At 44.4% G+C, this 21,750-nt stretch overlaps 1 protein-coding gene and 2 long non-coding RNA genes across 8 annotated transcripts; 1 reads left to right on the forward strand and 2 right to left on the reverse strand.

Annotated features, from left to right (window-relative positions):
- Positions 1–417: 417 nt before the first annotated feature.
- LOC130391039 (uncharacterized) lies at positions 418–3,918 on the reverse strand. 3 transcript variants are annotated; one of them, XR_008896846.1, is made up of 5 exons: positions 3,728–3,918; positions 3,458–3,601; positions 3,209–3,351; positions 2,545–2,718; positions 418–1,518 (listed from the first exon to the last, which is right to left on the reverse strand). It is a non-coding gene; the product is annotated as an uncharacterized LOC130391039 (long non-coding RNA). The 3 variants fall into 3 exon arrangements; XR_008896845.1 differs by having other exon boundaries at positions 1,690–2,718; XR_008896844.1 differs by having other exon boundaries at positions 418–2,718.
- A 2,171-nt stretch (positions 3,919–6,089) lies between these two features.
- On the reverse strand, positions 6,090–7,952 carry LOC130391040 (uncharacterized). Its single transcript, XR_008896847.1, has 3 exons — positions 7,383–7,952; positions 6,552–6,651; positions 6,090–6,276 (listed from the first exon to the last, which is right to left on the reverse strand). It is a non-coding gene; the product is annotated as an uncharacterized LOC130391040 (long non-coding RNA).
- A 484-nt stretch (positions 7,953–8,436) lies between these two features.
- On the forward strand, positions 8,437–15,540 carry dnd1 (DND microRNA-mediated repression inhibitor 1). 4 transcript variants are annotated; one of them, XM_056601075.1, is made up of 5 exons: positions 8,437–8,543; positions 8,846–8,951; positions 13,352–13,677; positions 14,349–14,481; positions 14,675–15,539. In XM_056601075.1, exons 2-5 carry the CDS (start codon positions 8,846–8,848, stop codon positions 15,187–15,189), a joined length of 1,080 nt encoding a protein of 359 aa, XP_056457050.1. In that variant the 5' UTR covers positions 8,437–8,543; the 3' UTR covers positions 15,190–15,539. The 4 variants fall into 4 exon arrangements, with proteins under 4 accessions (XP_056457050.1, XP_056457052.1, XP_056457051.1 ...); XM_056601077.1 differs by having other exon boundaries at positions 13,446–13,677; positions 14,675–15,538; XM_056601076.1 differs by lacking the exon at positions 8,437–8,543 and adding an exon at positions 8,550–8,706 and having other exon boundaries at positions 14,675–15,540.
- Positions 15,541–21,750: the final 6,210 nt, after the last annotated feature.

The following is a 21,750-nucleotide window of genomic DNA, read 5'->3' on the forward strand; positions in this document are numbered from 1 at the left end:
ACAAATATATCACTGTACAGACACAAATGTATTTTCCACTAGCTAATGGTGGTCATTACATTGTAGTGAAACTAGTAAAGACAACACAGCTTTATGTTACAGCGAAACATCGAGGCACTGCAGCTCTGATTATTTAGACAGCCTTCAAACTTAGTGGTCAAGCAAAGAAGAGGGAGGGGCTCGTTCTGCATACCTAATAGCCGGAGTGAATAACTAATAGCCGGAGTGAATGACTAATAGCCGGAGTGAATGACTAATAGCCGCGGCTATTAGTCATTCAAAACCGTACGGATTCCGTGCGGTTTTGCACTTTTACCGCGCCATTCTAGGTCCGGATTGTGGCCTTCTTGGCTTTCCATACCCCGCGGCCCGGGCACCGTGACCTTGGCCGGGTGAAGACCAAAACCAACACTCTACAAAAGGCCCATCAACAAGCTTTGCGTGGTCTTTGATGCTGAAAACTCAGCTTAAGTCTGGCAAGGCCAGGCTCAAGTCTTCGATTTGCACGCTTTCACATACTGACAAACATACAAACTTGGATTTGCGTGCCACACACCAGCACATACATGTGCTTTCATGGACTACTCATTTATGTGATTATAACCATGTGTTTTCATATGGAGTGAACATTAAACAGAACAGATAGGTGCAATAAATACACACATGCACAAGGTATTCATGTTATTTATGTTAAATCAATATATGGGCTACTAAAACTCAGCAATCTATTGTGTTGGTAACTTCACTCAAATCCATCTAGTCAAGTATGCAATTAGACAAATATGATAAAATATGAATATAATATGTGCAACCTTTGTGGCTGTTCAAGCCACACTGAAGGCATGATGCCACCATAGGTTTGCAGAGAACTATATACAATATACAGTAACACACTGGAGAGAGGCAGCAAAAATGGGCGGGCCCACAGAGAGACCCACCAGGGTCGTAACATTGGGCTAATGCCCTTGGAAAAGGACTGTTTTATTGAGCTTCTGTCGCATGTTGTTGCTCTGTAAGCTTAGTGTAGTCATTTGAGCGATGTGGTGTAGCCTTAGCTTAAAAAACAAGGACACAACTAGTGTTAGCAGCGTATGGTGGTGGCTGTCTATGCCATGCTGCGTGTCGCCGATGTGCTCCCGGAGCACAAACACATCCTCCGGCCTCCATTGTTTCTTAGACACAGCAGGTGGGAGCTCTGGTCGACTTTCAGTCAGCCTATACCTGAAATGTACACAAGAGCGTTGTCCACAAGACCATTGTAGCGGACGGGAAGGTAGCTGTGGTCGTGTACTAGGGCAGGAATGTCAGCAAACAGGGATGGAAGATCTTCTCCTCCTGCTAGAGAGGACATATCTCCAGCTGACAGGCTTATAGAGGCGTCGATGACCGCTGATAGGGACTCTGTCTCATCCTGTGCAGTCACATTGCCTCTGCATGGTTGAACAACTCCACACTGGGCCATCAGCTTTCTGAAGATGTATTTGAACTGGCCGGCATTAGGGTTGTTATTCCAGCCACCTTAAAAAAACACAAGATATACAAGTATATTACACAGATATTCAATATGCGTGTTTTACCAAAAATGGAAAAAAAACAAAAACATATGGACCGAAAAACTGAAAACAATTCAAGCATTTGCTGAAACTTTGTCACATAGTGTTGCGGCTGGTAAAAAATAATTTTTGAAACCTATCGGATGCTCTGATGGAGTTAAAGAGAAGTTCCAAATGGTCCTGGCTGAATCTGTAGGTCAGGACATATCGCTGTCCTTCAAGCAGCACAGGAACCATAGACATCAACGTGTCAATGTTTATGACGAAGCCCAGGACAGAGAGGAACCTCAAAAGCAAATTGTATTACAATGATGATTCTGCCAAAACAGGACACGAGAAAGCAGGGAAACAAACTAACAGTATAGGGTGAAAATAGTGAATGCTCCCAGAGCAGCACTTCTCAGGGCAGACACAAATCCACATTTCAAACAATTCACTTCATTGCCACATTTGGGGGGGGGGGGGGGGGTTAAAGCTGACTAGTTTGCATCCCTGACCTTAAAAGTATAATCTGTGTACGGTTTAGGATCCTTAAAAGTACTTTTAGGACACCAAAACCTTCTTGAATCAATTCACAACGTAACATGCAGACCATGCAATACATGAACAGAAAAGAGCATCTCATGAACTCGATGCAGACAGGACAGAACATCTTACAGGACAGAGCATCGTATGAACTTGATGCAGACAGGAGGACAGAGCATCTGAACTTGATGCAGAAGACACAGAAGACTGTAGATAAACAAGAGAACAGAGCATCTGTTGAACTTATATCATGGAGTTGAGGGATGCACTGAAACCAGTAGAGTTCTACCTTAGATAATTTAATGATTTGTAAATTGACTACTTGTATACATCTAACAAATAATAAAATAAACCCTTATTTTCTAATTGAGCACACAATAATTTAATTAGAATTAAGAATTTGTACTGGGTATTGGCGACTACAAATGGTGTAAGTGCATCACTAATTGTCACTATTTTAAAATACCTCTTTGTTCGGTAAAGGGGTTTGCCATCCTCCATCTTCAAAGTGAGCAAGTACCCCCTGGCTTTTTATCAAGAACTCCTTGGTGCTTGTCCAATTCCTGGAACCAAGGGGGGCTTTGAACCCTTTGGCTCTGGGATTACGACTGTTCAAGATGTCAAACAGCTTGTCTGATATCTATAAACCAATATCTAAATTAACTGAAAGCACTTAAATCATCACTATAACTTAGTATAACTAAGTTTCAACAGGTATCAGATAGTAAACACCCAAGTATGAGGCATAGTTTGATTTCTCTCCATTTTCTCTGTGGCTATGATTTTAAAATGTATATTGCTGCATTGCTTTAAACCTGTAAATCCTCCGATTTTATGTAACAATAAGGGTGTTTTTGAGGAAAGTATGAGGTAGGTATAAACAGTTTTAACCAAGTTCTTGCATAGTGTTGAATTTGAGGAGGGTCATAATTATTGAATCGTTCCTGATGCCAAAATGTTCCGCTTTGGGATAGCTGACCAACATATCAACTACAACGGGAGGTTGGGTGTTAAAAGGGGATAAAAGGGGTTAAAGCAATTAATCACTCAAATGATGGCAAGAAGTTAACAGTAGGCCTAGAATGTTGGGAAATGTTTTTGGTCAATGATGCAAATCCTAGCTGCATTACCTTAATTAATTCAGAAGTAGCCTCACAATCTTTGAACTCTGCATAGCCCACGTCCTGCAAGGCGGGAGCGGCCCTGCCAGAGTTACTCAAAGTCTGAGCGCCACTGCCACAGAGTTACTCAAAGTCTGAGCAGCCAGGGAGACCTTGATTGAGTTTATAAGGAGAAATGAAGAGCACATTAAAAAACACAAAGCCTTAGAGCCTATTACTATTGCGGCCCTCTATACATAAATCATCATGATAACATACCTTCATCTTCTGATTAGCAAAGTTCACATGCTTATCCGTGACTTGGTTGGCAGCAGGTAGTCCACTTTTCTTTTGGACATTGTTCAGCTGAACTATGTACTTCCAATTGATACGGCCAGTTATGCTTCTAATTGGGCTGCATGCCTGCAGAACCAGAATTTTTTTTTCACGTCAACTGTAAAGCACCATATTCTGCAGAATTATGTAAATAAAATCAAAATGTATAAAAAGCAGAACTGTCAGAAAAAATAGGCAATAATGAGCATGTACCTGCAACATATTGCGTGTCAGCTTCAGCATGTGGCAAGCATCCATCACAACAAAAACTCGTTGTTACAGGGGTCTGCTTTTAAATCGTACCCAAGTTGGGTGCACACACAGATATTTGTTGCATGACCATCCATTGTCATGCACGCCACCCTTATTTGACGATGAGCCAGCTCTTCTAGTGCATGTTCTACTAACACTTTCTGTGATTCTGGTGTGAGGGACTTGGAGCTTTCCAATAACCTTGAAGCCCAACCACCATAAACACAAGAACCTCGGAAGCTATGTCAGTCTCATTCAGTCGATCCCCCATGTCCACACATTGTGTCTGAGGATCATGTTGGACGTGTTTTTTGATGGACATGGCATCCAGCATCAGAGTGACACATCCGTATTTGACCTCATCTTCCCGACGCCGTCTTTCCAGCATGTCCAACATCATTTTATTGAGACCAGGTCTGGCATCAAGAGAGCTCAGCCACCTTGTATAATTAACACAAGCATCCCTATGGTGGACACACTAAAAAATATTGTCTGTAGTGCTTAATGTAATTCAGTGTAAAATTAGACAACATGAAGAATACCTTTGCAATGAACTGGGATGTGGCAGGTGAATGTGCAGAGTATCTCTCAGGTAGTGATATGCCTTTGGACCATGCAGATGGAGCGTAAGGGCAGAATCTCTCTGGGCCTTGGTGTACTCTACGCCCTGCCTCGACAGGAGATGAACCTGAAGATCTGAAATTCAATTAGAAAAAGTCATTCAGTATGTCTCCTTTTAATGGTAACTAGGAAGTCAACAAATAACATGAAATAACCAAAATATTAAATGCGATATTTTTATTTGACCTGAATAGAATTCAAGCTTCTCTTTCAGCTCTTTGTTGATGAGATCTTTCTCCTTCAGTTCCTCCAGAACAGCCTGATTGTTGTTCTTGGCCCCGTTTTCTCTCCTGAAGCCATTGATCTTCTCCCGCTGCAGTTTTCCTCACTCTCGCTGAGGCTTCTTCAAGTTTGGTCTTCACAGCCGTAGGGCAAGCAGGCAGGTAGGGCAAGTGGTTGTCAGTGGCCGGCCGCTTGCGGCTCAATCTCCTCTCTCCAGTAGCTCCCTTTTGTTTTGGCAAAATATATAAATATATAAATAATAGTAATATGGAAATTAATAACTTACTTTTTCAACAATTCAATCTTCACTTTTGAATTCTGTGAGCCTGAATGAATTTTTAGTTTCTCTAATTCTCCAACAGAAAACCTAACAGCATACTTTTAAGAAATTGTACAGGCCTCTCCACTTATAAGGCGTTTTGTGGCTCTGGACAAAAATATAAAGGTTGCATACCCCTGAGTGTAGTTTCAATGTTCACACATGTTTATTCATTCCATGAGTGACAGAGAAAGTGAGATAGCCAGTGGTTTTCAAACTTTTTACACAGAGTACCCCCTCAAATAATAATGGGCTCTTATGCCGCTTTTCCACCGCACATGTAGCTCGACTCGACACGACACGACTCGACACGACTCGACACGGTAGCAGCGCGGGTGCTTTTCCACCGCAAATAGTACCTCCGGGACGTGGGCGGGGTCGTCTGCGCGAAAGGGCCGTGACGTATTTTTGTACGCGACGCAAACAACACCTACGTAACCCACACATGGACAGAACCCACATAACAACAATGGAGAACATCGATGCGATGGTATTCGTGTTCGTATTATTAGCTGGCATGTTGAAGAAGTGGAATATGTTGGCTGCGGCGCTACTATGGCTGTTCTATCGTTACCAGCATGGTTGCCATGTCGCTCTCGTGACTTCGTCACACTCTCTGGCCAATCAGTGGCCGGCCGTCTGCCGACGTCACCTTTTAGCATCGGCTCAGCCGCTTGGAACCTAGAGCGAGGCGGTACTAGAAAAAGCAGCCACTTGAGGTACTAGATCGCGGTGGAAACGCAAAAAAGGCGAGCTGAGTCGAGTCGTGTCGAGCTGGTACCATGCAGTGGAAAAGCGGCATTAGACTACTAACACCATCATAGACCTGGGTACCATCAAGATAAAGGATTTGATATAACAAGGCATATGATGCTCTAATTAGTTTGTGACATTCCACATGCAAATACTCACAACATCAGGCTTCAAGTCCATTGCCGGGTTGTCTTCCGCTCTATTAGCTGTGGTTGTGCTTCTTGTTGCTACCGACTAAAATAAACATAAGTAAAGAAGTTGAGTGTCTAAAATGTGCTGTAATAAACAACACATTATATAACTTGCAGAAACAAAAACTTAAGAGTGACATTTAATCACATATTTATATTGATATATCAATCTTATACACCTTAAATTATTGTGGGTCAATGATACACATACCCTTTGAAGATGAGCTGGAAAGTTGAAAAGTGTTGGCACAACACCATCTTTAAGCCGGACAGTCTACCCCATCCTGTCAAAGTCCTCCCTCCTGAAGTGGTCGCTGCAGAGCAGTGTCGTGTCAGAGGCAGCAAAACCGTCCCTTCTTAGGGCAATTTCCCACTTTATCCGCATCGCTCTGGCTTTGGGAAACCTTAAAAAAGTGAGAAATGCACCCAGATATATTAATTATTGTCAACATTTTCAATCAGTATTTAAGATCAACCACACTAAAAACAAAAAGGTGTCTAAAATTCCATTCAGTGATTGTGTTAACAAACATATTCTAAAAAGCCTTGTGTCAACAACAATCTAGCAATACTATTATGTCATACTAGCCCCGCTGTTGCTGTGTAACAGGACCTGTATTGTATATACTTCCAATAAGTAACTAACTATTATCGTAGTCGTAATATTGTAATATCCTACAGGTGAAAGGTGATCCCACGGGTTCTCGTTTCGAGAGTTCGCAGATTAACGCATCCGTAGGCGGCACAAATGTCTGGCATCTTCAATTGTCAGCAATTTCCTGTAGGATTCATAATGCAAGACAAACAAACAAACGAAATCATGTGCAACTTCAGTGTAATCATGTTCAACTTAAATTATATTGAAAATAGCAATTCTGCCTCTCCCATCGATGTAAAATCACTGGGTAGCTAGTAGCCTACCCGTGATAGACAACTAAGCTGCACGATTAAGTCATTTTTCAAAGAGAAAAGCTACAATTTAAACATGTTTAAGCATCCAGAATTATAACCACGTTAATAACGTTTGTAAGAAACCAAACCGTTTGTAAATCCGTCAAGATTTCAGCGATAAGAGTATTAGCGTTTGTGAAGATCACAGACTTACGTCCGCTACAATAGATTCCACCAGAAGCTTTACTGTGGTAAGATGGCGGCCTAGAGTGACGTTCTAGACGCCGCCAAGTCGCCGGCTCCCACGGAAAACAATAAAGTTGGCCATTGTACTCTATGGGTGTGTTCGAAATGACTTACTAATTACTTATTACCTACTAAATACTTGGCTTACTACTCGAATCCTTAAATAATGATTGAGTAATCCATTTTGAGTAATCGACGTTCGGAAGACCGTTCTTACTTAACCACCTCAGATGACGTGAATCAAATGACGTGTCAATAACCTACCGGCCGGGCGCCGTTAATAAATATTATAAATAAATATTTAAACGTCACAGTACATCTTCAACCTAAGGATTTGCGGTGATATGTTAAAAAACAATTATTAAACAATTACATCGGTATGGCTGTGGGCTCTGCTGCTGCGGCTCCCCGTTTAGCGCCATTGCTTCCAATGTTCTTTTGAATAGACGCAGTGCTTTCTGGGGCAGTTGAGTACGTCTAGTAAGCTAGCGATGCTTACACAAAATCTTTCCGGAAGTAGAAGACATTCGGATACTACTCGCTTACCTAAAACTCGCTTACTACGTTCTGCTTACTCAATTTGACGTCATAGTTAGTAAGAGTAGGAAGCAAGTAGGTGGTTTCGAACACACCCATTGGTTGTGTTATGATTGTACTCTTCTTCTTCTTCTTCTTCTTGGGGTTTTACGGCGGTTGGCATCCACAACTTGGTGCATTACCGCCCTCTTCTGATCCAGTTAATGAATCAAAACAAAAATATCCAAACACTCACTCATTCACACCTTCTTTCTACTCTATATACTATCATATAACCCTGTATCTCTCAAAAAGCCAAACAATACTTTTATACAATTCCTCTTCATTAATCTTAAAATATTTTCCAAAGTATATTCCTGCATACCCAATTCTCTCAATTGATTTTTCATACTTTCCCTCTCCATCCCATAACCACTACAGTTCATTAAAACATGTTCCACGGTCTCCTCTACCTGGCACCCCTCACAGAATCCAGTGGGGTGTTTTCCTATCAAATTCATTGTTTTATTTAGTGCACTGTGCCCCAACCTTAACCTTATCAAAATGTGTTCATCCTTCCTCTGACCACTAGGCCTATACCTTATCTGGCCATTGTAGAATGCGAGAGACTCGATTTAACGTTTGAAACGTCTTTATATGTATTTATTTTTAATCCGCGAGCCATTTCCCGGCATTCATTGCGGTTTTATCTAAATATCACGCAAACAAAACAAGCAACTGGATTATTCAATTTTTGATTTTTGATTTTAAAAACAGAAAAATACCGTTTATTTGTATATTCCTTTTGCCCTTTTTCGGCTTCAAAACCAAATCAGAAAAAAAACAAAAGACGACTCTGTTAATGTTTTTTTCTGTTTTTTCTTTTTTTTTTGATTTTGCATGGATTTTTCCTGCTCCCTAAAACTGACAAATGAGGTGTCGCATTAGCGGGAGCCGGGCAGTCAATTAGGCCTACGCGGGCGTCGTGGATTTGTTTCTTTCGCTCCCGCAGATTAAGGTAATAGCCTACCATTCGGTTTCCTCACTTTAGCATTGCTTTTTTTATTGATTTTTTTAACCAAAAAAGAGCGTAAATCAAAACTAAGTGGAAGGTCGAGGCCCTGAACGAAACTCACCTCGACTTTCTTGTAGCTTCGCTTCGACATGGATTTGGTTGTCCTGTAAGCGCCGCTATTTTGTTTAAATTCATGCATGCTGTTTGTTTGTGAAATAGAGTGCGTTCAGCGTTGTGTGTTTGTCCAACAAAGGGGTTATTATCGATCCCCTTGGTAAACAAGGATGTTGCTAAACTGTGTCCAGATGGTAAGCCCTGCTCGGCTGCAGGCCTTGGAAGCATGGCGAAACGAGAACCATATCAGCCTCTCCCAAGTGAACGGGCAGAGGAGGTACGGCGGACCCCCGGACGGTGAGCCAAAGCTTAACTTCTGTTTACATGGATGGAACATTGTGTATGGAGGACCACAAGTGTCAAGGAAATAGTAATAAAGAAATACAAATTCTTTATTATTTGATATTCTTATTTGATATTTTAATGGGCAATAAAAAGAGGAATTATAAAAATGTTTTACAAATGAAATATGAATCCATCAATAAGTAGCTCAAATTAAAATGGGATTTAGAAAAACAACTTATAACAGTCAATAAGTACATTATTTAAAAAATCCTTAATGAATTCATAAATAAATGATGCAATTAAAAATATATATTTGAAAATGCAGTTTAAAAAGGGAAATAAATAACTGGATTCACAAATTGGATTTTGTGTTTAGGCGCCAAGAAGACCCTTTGAAGAAGATAAGTTATTTGCCAGCAGCATTTAAAGTGTTTAGGCGGGTGCGGCTCTCTAGCCAATCAGAGAGCTTCTCTAGCCAATCGTGACCATGGGTGTGTTCGAAACCGCCTACTTGCTTACTGCTTACTACCTACTAAATATTTGGCTTACTTCTCGAATCCTTAAATAATGATTGAGTAATCCATTTGAGTAATCGACGTTCAGAAGACCGTCCTTACTTAACCACCTCAGATGACGTGAATCAAATGACGTGTCAATAACCTACCGGCCGGGCGCCGTTAATAAATAAATATATAAACGTCACATTTAACGTCACAGTACACCTTCAACCTAAGGATTTGCGGTGATATGTTAAAACAATTATTAAACAATTATTAAAAGCACTGCTGCTGCGGCTCCCCGTTTAGCGCCATTGCTTCCACTGTTCTTTTGAATAGACGCAGTGCATTCTGGGGCAGTTGAGTACGTCTAGTAAGCTAGCGATGCTTACTCAAAATCTTTCCGGAAGTAGAAGACATTCGGATACTACTCGTTTACCTAAACTCGCTTACTAAGTTCTCGCTTACTCAATTTGACGTCATAGTTAGGAGTAGTAAGCAAGTACGCGGTTTCGAACACACCCCATGGCTCTTGACCCGCCTCCGTAACATTGTATCACTTTCTACCGGACGGGTGCTGGTCACGTGGGAGGGGTCACAAGTTCACTTGTTACTTTTTTGCCAATGAGCGCGGGTTCAGAGGGACATGCGGTATACGATCGACATTCAGTGGCTGTGTCTCAATGCAGGGGACGCATCATTCGAAGGGTGCATTCGAAGGGCGATTGTGTCACTGCGACTCGTCCCATCGCGGGGCGGTCCCATTTCGAAGGCTCCTTCAAATGCGGCCGACAAATGCAGCCTTCTTTTCCCGGATTTGAACGATAAACCGGATGTATCCTTCACGGCCCAACGTATCCCAAGATTCATTGCGCGTTGGATTTTTTTCAGAAATGGAGTCAGAGAGAGCGGAAGCGGCAGTTGCAGCAAATTACATATTCAATGACAAAACTGTATAATTTTTTTTTATATTAAAATAAAGTTGGGACTATTTAAAAGTTTTAACCTTATTGTCAAAGTTCAATTTCATTAACACGAACAATATAACGTTAAACTAATTAACGTTATATTTTATATAATTATTATATAACAGAATCAGAAAACTTTATTGATCCCCGGGGGGAAATTGTTTTGTTCCATGTGCTCCGTACAAATAGAAATTACAAGCATAGAAGATAAGATTATAAAAAATAGAAAATTATAAATGAAATGCAATAAAATAAAAGTAAGAATAATGTAAGAGGTGGACATCTAAGTGAAAGTAGACATCTCTTTGTGGGTTATATAAAACGGCTCCATATTTCTCCGGTTGGCCCCATAGACCTCTGTCGGTTGCACCAGCAGAACGTAAAGCCGATCGTAAGTTCGGGTGTAAAGTCCGCCGTAACCCTACGCTCGACGTAGCTAGTGTCAAACTAAAGGTGTTCTAAATTTTGGTTGCACCACCATAACTTAAGTTGTAACGTTACTGGTAGTGCGTAAACGGTACTAGTGTCGCTTTTAATGACGTTTAGATAATTTCAAGCCAATCATTGACAGATAACAATGTAAACAGGAAATACCGGCAAGTGTCCACCTTACCCGAGTGAAGACGCGTTAACACTCAAATGAGAGGGCAAACAAAACAGTTTCAGTCATTTATTCTCTAAAATTTGCTTGGACGGTATAGGCGTGAGGTTAAGCTATTTGATGGCGGATTTTATAATAAATAAATAAATATAATATTCCGCCCGGCAAAACCGAAATCGCGCATATAATTCAACATCATCATAATAAAGAAATGGATCGATACGGTCACGGACAATCCGTTCCTGGCGCAAATCGCATTGAAACTCCTCTTCCCATTGCTCAAAACGAATAGCCATCTTTACCCTGCGTTAGCGTTGAAATCTTTTTACCTTTTTTTTCTTTTAACGGTTCTTTATCGTTAGTATGGAACTTACACCAGCTAGAGGGGAGGTGTAAAAGATAAGTTATAACTTAGTGTTACGTTGAAACTATCTGCTTGGTGCAACTGCTATTTTTTTAGTAGAGTGTAAAGTCGAACGTTTGGGTGATTTACGTTCAACGTAGCCTAAGTTGGACCTTACGTTCTGCTGGTGCAACCAGCTGCTGGTTCCATCGGTAAAATGTATATGGGAAATAACATGTTTATTGAATGATTGTACATAGGGTTGCCGCGGTATACGGTATTACCGATGTTACCGGCGTTGAGGCCAACAGTTATTTTTAATTTTTTTCAGTAATAAAAAGAAAATTCAGTAAAATTTAATAATATAATTAAGAAAATTAAAATGTGTAGAATAGGCCACAGTTCTGCTCTGCGGGAGAGAATTAGGGATGGGAATCGAGAACCAGTTCTTGTTCAGAACCGGTGCCGAGTCAACCGATTCCTTGGAATCATTAGCAAGCCTGCTTAACGATTCCGCTTATCGGTTCCGGTCGCGGCAAATGCGTCATGACGTCACACACGCGCTGCTTTGTTTTGCTCAGAACGCAGCCGAGGAAGAAGCGCATTGTGCGTTCACACCAAACGCGACGGGGCGACAATATCCCATACAAAGTGAACGTAGAGACGCGTATCGGGCGTATTCTTCGCGAGAGAAAACCGGCGACAAGTTTGTCGCGCCACACTTTCGCCGTGCACAGGCGAGCGCGTTCAAGAGGATTTGTGCCGCGGCAAATTCGCTCTAGTTGAAATACTTCAACTTTGATGCGAATTTCGCGTGATGACAGCCAATCAGCGTTCAACAGCGTGACAACTGAGTGACATGTGTAACGTAATAATAATAATAAAAATACATTTAATTTAGAGGCGCCTTTCAAGGCACCCAAGGTCACCTTGCAGAGCATAAAATTATCATAAATCGTTTAAAAACAACATTGTGGAAAAAATAATAATAAATAAATAAATAAAACAAAGACAAGACCAAAACAAACAAACAATCAAGACAGTGATCAGTTAGACGTTGTGTGTGAGTTTGAACAGGTGAGTTTTGAGTTGTGACTTGAAGGTTGTAATGGTGTCTGACTGTTTTATGTGTGGGGGGAGGGAGTTCCAGAGCCTGGGTGCTGAACAGCTGAATGACCGGGCACCCATTGTAGTGAGTCGTGATGTGGGGATACATAGTAGTCCAGCAGAGGTTGAGCGGAGGGAGCGGGAGGGAGTGTATTCTTGGAGGAGGTCGCAGAGGTAACTGGGGGCTAGGTTGTGGAGAGCTTTGTAGGTGAGGAGTAGGGTTTTGTATTGGATGCGGTAGTGTACTGGGAGCCAGTGAAGTTGGATGAGGACAGGGGTGATGTGGACAGATGATTTGGTGCGGGTGATGATCCGGGCGGCTGAGTTCTGAATGATCTGCAGTCTGTTGATGAGTTTGGTGGGGAGTCCGGTGAGGAGGGCGTTGCAGTAGTCTATGCGTGATGTGACAAATGAGTGAACTAGGATTTCAGTGCTGGATTGGGTCAGTGATGGGCGGAGTCTGGCGATGTTGCGGAGGTGGAAGAATGCAGTCCGGGTGATGTTGTGAATATGGGGTGCGAATGAGAGGGTGTTGTCCAGGATGACGTCGAGGCTCTTGACTTTGGAGGAGAAGGGTACTGGGAATCCATCGATGATTATGAGTGGAGCTGGGGTGTGTTGTGATTTAGTGAGGGTGGATTTGGAGCCGATGAGCAGGTGCCTCGGTCTTGTTTCCATTGAGTTTCAGGAAGTTCCTGCTCAACCAGCTCCGGATCGCCGTTAAAGTAGTAAATTATTAGAAATGCTACTTTAACGGCACCGCAGAGTAGCATTTATAATCGTTTTACTACTTTAAGAAATCTTGCAGGAAGCTATAAGAGGCATGGGGAATGTTTGTTTCGTTCTTCCGGCCCTGCCCTTCCCGCACTGACCCCTTGTACCCCCTTAATGTGCAGGGTGGGAAGGGCCGGCCCCGGGCGACGGCTGTGAGGTGTTCATCAGCCAGTTGCCCGAGGATGTGTTTGAGGACCTTCTGATCCCCCTGTTCAGTTCTGTCGGCCGGCTCTGGGAGTTCCGCCTCATGATGAACTTCAGCGGCTGGAACCGCGGTTTTGCCTACGCCGCGTACGGGAGCGCCGGCGAGGCCGCCGAGGCGGTGCGCCGGCTGCACGGCCATCGGCTGGGGCCCGCCAAGCAGCTCTGCGTCTGCCACAGCACCCAGAAGAAGCAGCTGTGTGTGGGAGAGCTGCCCGTCACCATAGAACAGCCGTACGTGCTACAGGTAGGTTTAGGGCATGGTTTCTCAACGGGGGCGTTCGCACAACCTAGGGGGGCTCTGGGAACGTGATTCCATTTTTTTGGGGGGATTTTAAACTTTCATTGTTTTATTTTTTTGGGGTGAAAAAATAGGCCACCAGAAATAAATAGCCTATTTTGATTTATTGGTTTTTAACCCCTCTACCGTCTCAGCTACTTTTTACTGTCTATGCGCAGTGGAACAGTGATAATACAGCGCGGTTCGGTCCTGCACACGCCCGGACTCCCGTTACATCAGCTATCGTCATGATCTCTATAGTAACGCTGATAAACATAACCCAAGTTCGCGGGCAAACTTCTGATGGGCTGACGTGGTTTACAATAGGTCAGCTGGTGATTGAACAGTGATGTGATGCCTCTCCTGGGAGGGTTGGAACCACAGGGGGATTTGATTTGTAATGCAACACAACGTGTACTGAACCCATAGGAAGACTCTTCTCACATTGTTGACTATATGCTATATTTGATATTGTATGCAATATTTACTGAAAAGATTACAATTTTCCTAGATCTTAAATGCCACATTGGTTATTGGTCGTTATGCTGCATATTCGGACCAATGATTTAGTCATTCCATCTGTGTTGCGTGACTCAGTGTCGTGCCGCGGCTCAGTGTTCACGTCGTTTCTCCACCAGGTGCTGAGGGCGCTGAGCGGCGGCGTGGAGAGTGTGTCCCTGAAGTCGGGGAAGGACATCAAGGGCGTGTCTGCTTTGGTGGTCTATGAATCCCACCATGCAGCTGCCATGGCCAAGAAGGTGATCAGAGAAGGTGTGTAGCTCGGTGGGTCGACCCTGTATTCCAGAGGTTAACGGTGTTCTAATATTGGAACATTATCGTTGTCAATTATCAGTCAAATGGTTTGCCTGTATGAGGTACATTAAACCCCTATTTATGCCCTAGGCACATGCCTAGAGCCTAAATAAGTGGACAAGAGTTTCTCAACATGCAATGTCCTTTCCAGGTTTCAAGAAGCATTGCTCCCTGACGGTCTCCGTCAAGTGGCACTATTCCTCTACCAAGGTCAGGAGACCCCTCACGCATGGAGAGGGGCCCCCGCGCTCTCAGAACCCCCGCCTTCAGCCCCCGCGCTCTCAGCCCCCGCGCCTTCAGCCCTCCCTATCAACCACCGAGACCTTCAACAAGGCCCCGGGGGCCCCTGGCCCTCTACCCGCCCGTCCCGCCCCGTTCTGGTCGTCCCCGCTCCCCCAGAAGCCGTGCCTCCTCGCGCTGCTCCAGCGGACGTGCGGCACCAGGCTGGACTTTAACCTGGAGTGTACCGCCTCGGGCCCGTGGCACGTCTGCGTGTCCTACAGCGTGCAGCTGCCCCACCTGCCCCACCCCTTGAAAGGGTGGCTGACGGTCCGGAGGGGTGTCGCCCACGAGGACACGTGGCGGGAGGTGAACCAGTTGGTGGCCGGGCGGGCCCTTGCAGCCCTCTGGCCGGGCACGGAGGGCATGCCGAAACAGGCTTGGTGAACGCGCCCAACGGGACGTGTTAAACACTTATCTTGACCATCGCAGGGCGTTCCCCTTTTATACATGTTCGAAGAAAAAAATGCTTTGGTTTTATGTTGTGCATGTTTTTATTGGTGTTGAATGTTGCATGCTTTATATTTGTACCTAATTTTAATCTAAATAAGCTGCTGCTTGTCGTTGTAGAAGAGTATGCATTGTGGAGTTTTACAGAGATCTATTGGGAGGTTTGATATGAAAGACGTCGGTTCTGCACCTTGGTGTGGACATGTTGGTTTGATCTTGCATGATTAAATGTCTTACCTACCATCCTTGGTGTTGCACTGCTAGTCACTTTGTATTTTATTTACATAGGACATAAAAACATACGATAAAAGGGAAACGCACACAACCACGGACTGAGTGCCGGACTTGCGGTGATCGGGCCTTCTCAGTTTCTGTCCCCCTACCCTTTGGAATTCACTCCCCTCCCACATCAAAGTCTCTCTCCAACCCTCTCTTCTTTCAAATCTGCACTCAAAACATACCTTTTTACACTAGCCTTCCCTACCTAACTCCCACCTTATTCTTCATGTTTAACCTCTGTTTTTCTTTTATTCCTAGTCTGTCTTACATAGTTTTGATAGGGCAATATGCAAAGCGTCTTAGAGTACCATATTAAGCGCTATATAAATTTCATTTATTATTATCATCCGTGTCGTGCGATTCCGAGTCAAAGGGGCGGCAGGTCGAATCCACACAAGGTAGCTCCTGTTGGCCGGCATTAAATAAAGATTTTGGGGCGAAAAAAAGATCGTCCTGGCGGCCTTAAACTGACTCAACAGCGCCGCCTGCTGTTGTGTAGTGTAAATCACAGGACATTTGTTTGTCACGTGACTTTTGGCACTAATTTTCCGCCTTGCTGATCCACACGCAAATGCCTTCAGATCCACACACAACTTTCAGTTTTCCGTATAATTGTTTTCTGTACTTGAAGGAACCAGCGAGACGTTCTCCCAACATTTGGTGAAATTGTTACGCTGCCTATATTAATCTTTATTATCTGAATGGAAAATGCAATATTTTAGGACAGATGCACCATTAAACGTTTTTCTAATGACATTTCTTGCGAGAAATATACTTTTTCCTTGCATAATCTTCAGTAGGCCTAAGTGAATGTGTATGATCTTTATTAATCTTTATCTGAATGGGAAATGCAATATTTTAGGACCGATTCACCATTAAACGTGTTTCTGATGAAGTTTCTAGTGAGCAATATACTTTTTACTGGCATAATCTTCAATCAGTGATTGTGTCTGATCTTTAGTTTTATAGTTGTTAGGACGATTTTATCGGCTCGCACGCATGTTTCAACGACGTCAGGTTGCGATCCGCTGCTTTCGCTAAACTAGCAGCTCATCTGTTTCCTGCGGTTGTGTTATTAAACCGTTACTTTATGTAACTTTTAATGATATCATCTTGTTGGAAACACGTATATCTACGACGGAGTATAGGGCCACACATGAAGAATTTTTTTTTTTTTGCCGTGACGAGATTAAAGTTGACACGTCGACTAGTAAATTAACGCGTCTGTTCAGGTCCTCCTCCTGAACAGACAATTTTTTCCGCACAACCTTGTGATCCTTAATCACCACACTGTGGCTCTGCGCTAAAACAGCGAGGATCTCCTTATTGTTGAACCCGATTCTGAAATACAATTTTACCAAATTATCCATAGGCCTACAAGCCATTGGATTCAGTGCAGGCCCTGTGGAGCGGTTGCTATCTCTCCCAACAAATTTCAACTGTATCCTCGACATTTCGAGTTTAATGTCGACTTTAAAGTCGACAAATCGAGATCAAAGTCAACATAATATTTCAATTTTATTCTCGACATTTCGAGTTTAATCTCGACATGTCGAGATTAGAGTCGACGTGACATTTCAACATTATTCTCGACATTTCGATTTTAATGTCGACGTGTTGACTTTAAAGTCGACGTGTCGATTTTAATCTCGTCACGCCAAAAATATATTTTTTCTTTATGTGTGGCCCTAATACTCCGTCGTACATATCTGAGAGCCAACCCAGTCGCCAAAAGCATACGTTGACAGCGTACGTTTTCGTGAACACTGGATTACGTCGCATTTCAACATATAATATCGTGTTATACCTACAGTATCCGCGCGTAGCACTGTGGAGGCGCCTGAAGAAAGCACAACCAATGAGGCTATACAAAACATAAATTCAGATCTGGATCCATGGCCAAAAGACTTGTTTGCCCCGCCCCCCCCCCTTTTAATACATGGCCTAATAAATAATAAATTCATGCATTATCATTCAACTTGAACATGTGTTTTTACAGTATAGAGTGGTGGAGGGATGACGTATGTTGGCGTTGGCCAACCCGGAAGTTTGCGTCGCCCTGGGTTCCCTTGACAACAAGCCAACAGGTTTTTCCATTGGATTTTGGATTATTGCTGACAATTTTCCATTTTTCTCTCTCTCTCTCTCACACACACATTAAGCACCAAAATACAACCTAGGCAGAGGCATACATATCATGTTCACTAAGAATATTGGAGAGCAAAGTGACCATAGAGAGAGAGCGCGAGCGAGGTATAAAACTCTTTATATGTCGTGTTGTATGAAGATATACCTGGGCCTAGCCAAGTTGGCCTGAAGTAACCTAATGTAACCAGTTGCTAATGTGCTTAAACCAACCACGTCGAGGATCAATAACGTGGGCATGTAGAGAGATAGGGGGTCAAGAAGAGTGCATCCTGTTTTGTCCAGACAGAGTGACAAAGAGGAACACCCAACGTTCCGCACGGAACTGGGTGTCGGCGGTTGGCGGAGCGCCAACTGCCATCACGAGAGGCGAAGGTGTCAAACCGATGGACAGCGGTAGAGAACTACTGGACTGGCCCCGGGGAGGAGCCAGGCCTATAAGTATGCCGCGTTTCCACTGCAGGGTGCGGAACGGATCGGATCGCAAAGGTGCGGTAGGGAGGGGGCGGCATAGCCTAGCTCAGTTCCGAGGTCGCGTTTCCACCGCCGACAGTACCCTTGGTGGTAGGCCGGACGTCGATCGCCGCGGCAGCTACGTAAACATCGTAAACAACGTCTTCCTCCCCAAGAATGCAGACGAACGTCTCCACCTCCTTGTTCGCCCAAGCAAGCTTTTTACGCGACATGTTAATTGTAAAGAATAATACCTTGAGGCTACTGTTTGTTTGTTTTTATCCCCACGTCGCCCGGAAGTGACGATTCTGTCGACCAATCAACGGAGGGGGGGTGTAGCTAGAATTTCACGGGACCCTTTCAGGCGTCTGGTCTCGTTTTGGGTACCGCAACAGAGGAGTCCCGAGAATGGGGCCGGAACGGGTACGGCAAAGTCCGGGTCACGCCCACTTTTGGCGGTGGAAACGCGACCCGAACCGCACCTTTGCGATCCGATCCGTTCCGCACCCTGCAGTGGAAACGCGCCAAGCACACGCCAGCTTCGGCTCGGTGCGATTTACGCCCCGTGCCCACTACATGCGTCCGTTGCGTGATCCCCATTGACTTTAATGGGGACGGACGCGCAATGCATTGTGGATCCGTCCGTTCCGTTGGAGCCTTCGGCTCAGTCAAGAAGTTAAAAAATGTTCAACTTTTTCGGCAGCGACGGATCCGTCATCCCATCAGATCGCGTCTGCAAATTTAAGCACTGTGACGCGACTCGGGCTCTGACGATACTGGAAAGCGGGAAAGCGGGTCATCTTGCATCGCAACAAGCAGGAAGTAGCGGGAAGAACCCGGCGAAGCGATTTGATTGGCTGACGGATGCCTCTGCAAAGACTACTCCCCCATCAGTCAGCAACGCCTTCCCACCTCCGTTGACTGACGCCCCGTGCCCACTACATGCGTCCGTTGACTGATGTGGGAAGGCGTGGCTGACTGATGGGGGAGTAGTCTTTGCAGAGGCATCCGTCAGCCAATCTTATTGCTTCGCCGGGTTCTTCCCGCTACTTCCTGCTTGTTGCGATGCAAGATGACCCGCTTTCCTGCTTTCCAGTATCGTCAGAGCCCGAGTCGCGTCACAGTGCTTAAATTTGCATACGCGATCTGATTGGATGACGGATCCGTCGCTGCCGAAAAAGTTGAACATATTTCAACTTCTTGACTGAGCCGAAGGCTCCAACGGAACGGACGGATCCACAATGCATTGCGCGTCCGTCCCCATTAAAGTCAATGGGGATCACGCAACGGACGCATGTAGTGGGCACGGGGCGTAAAGGAGGTAGTGGGCACGGGGCGTTACGCCCCGTGCCCACTACATGCGTCCGTTGACTGATGTGGGAAGGCGTGGCTGACTGATGGGGGAGTAGTCTTTGCAGAGGCATCCGTCAGCCAATCTAATCGCTTCGCCGGGTTCTTCCCGCTACTTCCTGCTTGTTGCGATGCAAGATGACCCGCTTTCCCGCTTTCCAGTATCGTCAGAGCCCGAGTCGCGTCACAGTGCTTAATTTGCAGACGCGATCTGATTGGATGACGGATCCGTCACTGCCGAAAAAGTTGAACATATTTCAACTTCTTGACTGAGCCGAAGGCTCCAACGGAACGGACGGATCCACAAAGCATTGCGCGTCCGTCCCCATTAAAGTCAATGGGGATCACGCAACGGACGCATGTAGTTGGCACAGGGCGTAACACGGCCATCCTACGCGAGAAGAGGTCGTCCGCCACGGAACTCAGCGCTGCGTTGTAACCCGCCGCACTTTATTCGAACCTGTTTAAAGAGAACATATTTTGTATTGTACAACCATAATTAAACTAATCAGCTTTGCAACCAGTAAACCACGGATTGAGTGGTCTTTGTTTAACTTAGGCGGGCCCAGTAGTGGTCCTGCTCTCCTACACTCCGATCCGAGAAAAACTAGACGACAGTAGGCCTATTCGGCAAATTGAACTGTCAGCCTAATGCGCCTCCTTTTTGAAAAGTCGGACAAACAGCCCTTCGGACCGTTTGTCCTCCATTCATTTAGATGAGCGGAAGAAAGCGTCTTCTCCTCACGCTTTGGTCAGGCAAAGCGTGGCACTGAACACGCCTTGCGAGGTCGACCAACATATCTATTTCACGCTTTGGCGTGATACCGGGTTGAACATTTACACTACTAGAGCATTACCTAGAAATATGAAGACTCAAACCTAAAATCTATTTTTTTGTTGTAAATTATCTCCTCGGTATGGTAAGATGTCAACTGGATTTTGAAACAGTAAAACAAGGGCAAAAAATGAATAAAAGTGCCATCAAATTGTGTGTGTGTGTGTGTGTGTGTGTGTGTGTGTGGTGTGTGTGTGTGTGGGTGTGTGTGTGTGTGTGTGTGTGTGTGTGTGTGTGTGTGTGTGTGTGTGTGTGTGTGTGTGTGTGTGTGTGTGTGTGTGTGTGTGTGTGTGTGTGTGTGTGTGCAGGGGTGGGACTGGGACAAAAATTCAGCCCTGGCATTTTCTGTCCAGACCAGCCCACTACATTATCAGCACTAGGGGTGGGACGAGACGAACGGGAAGAACCCTGTATGTACTTTATTATACGATTTAATCAAGTACATACATCCTGCTATTTGCACTGCACTGCTATTTGCACTGCAAATAGCAGTGCAAATTGCTATTTGTGTCTCTTGTGCTGTTGACAAGAAAGGTGTGAAACCTGAACAGGAAGTTAACGGACATCCTGTGGTCGCTGCATCTCCATCCCCCATATCTACATAGCTACAAACGCTTGTTAAATATCACACTTGATCCAACGCTAATTTCTCTCTTGCAGTTTTTAGTCTGTGAATGGGGAAATCTTTTTGTGTAAGCCCAGCATTAGTTAAAACCAGACTCGGACAATAATAACAAAATATCCTGACAAATAATCTAAATAGAAACCTATTACAGACAGTAGCAGCTTTAGAGCTGACACGCAATTGTTTAAACTGTGACTCAGTCATTGTGAAACCATAAATAGAGAACATTTTTTTTATCTATAGCTGCGAGAAAAAGTCTAAGACATGAATTACTTACTCGTGGGAGTCGCGGACTCCCACGACTCCGGCCCAGGCCATGAGGTCCCGCCCACCCTGGTTTGTGTTGTGATTGACAGCACTGTCAGGGCTCTCTGAGCCTGCAGCCCATGATTGATTGACAATGACAAACATAGACCCATAATCGGTGCGATGCTGGCCACACACTGCTAGCCCTCTGTAGCCAATTGGCCGGCTAATTGGAGGAAATTTAGAGAGAGAAAAAAAACAAAAACATAGCGGCCCGGACCGGCCCACATTGGGTCAACGGACCACCGGGACCATGCCCGGTATGCCAGATGGCCAGTCCACCCCTGTGTGTGTGTGTGTGTGTGTGTGTGTGTGTGTGTGTGCGAGTGCGTGCGTGTACCGTGTGTAAGTGCTTCAATTTACATGTCTGGGACCTTAAGAATGTTTATACACAAAAGATGAAGTAGGCCTACTCTTTAAAAAAAATAGTATATTTCATACAGACACGCATCCAAGCCAGTTACACATACATAATAGTGTAAAAAATAATGAAATAAGTTACACA

Source organism: Gadus chalcogrammus, chromosome 10 (assembly GCF_026213295.1).
Source record: "Gadus chalcogrammus isolate NIFS_2021 chromosome 10, NIFS_Gcha_1.0, whole genome shotgun sequence".
Taxonomy (NCBI): Eukaryota; Metazoa; Chordata; class Actinopteri; order Gadiformes; family Gadidae; genus Gadus; species Gadus chalcogrammus.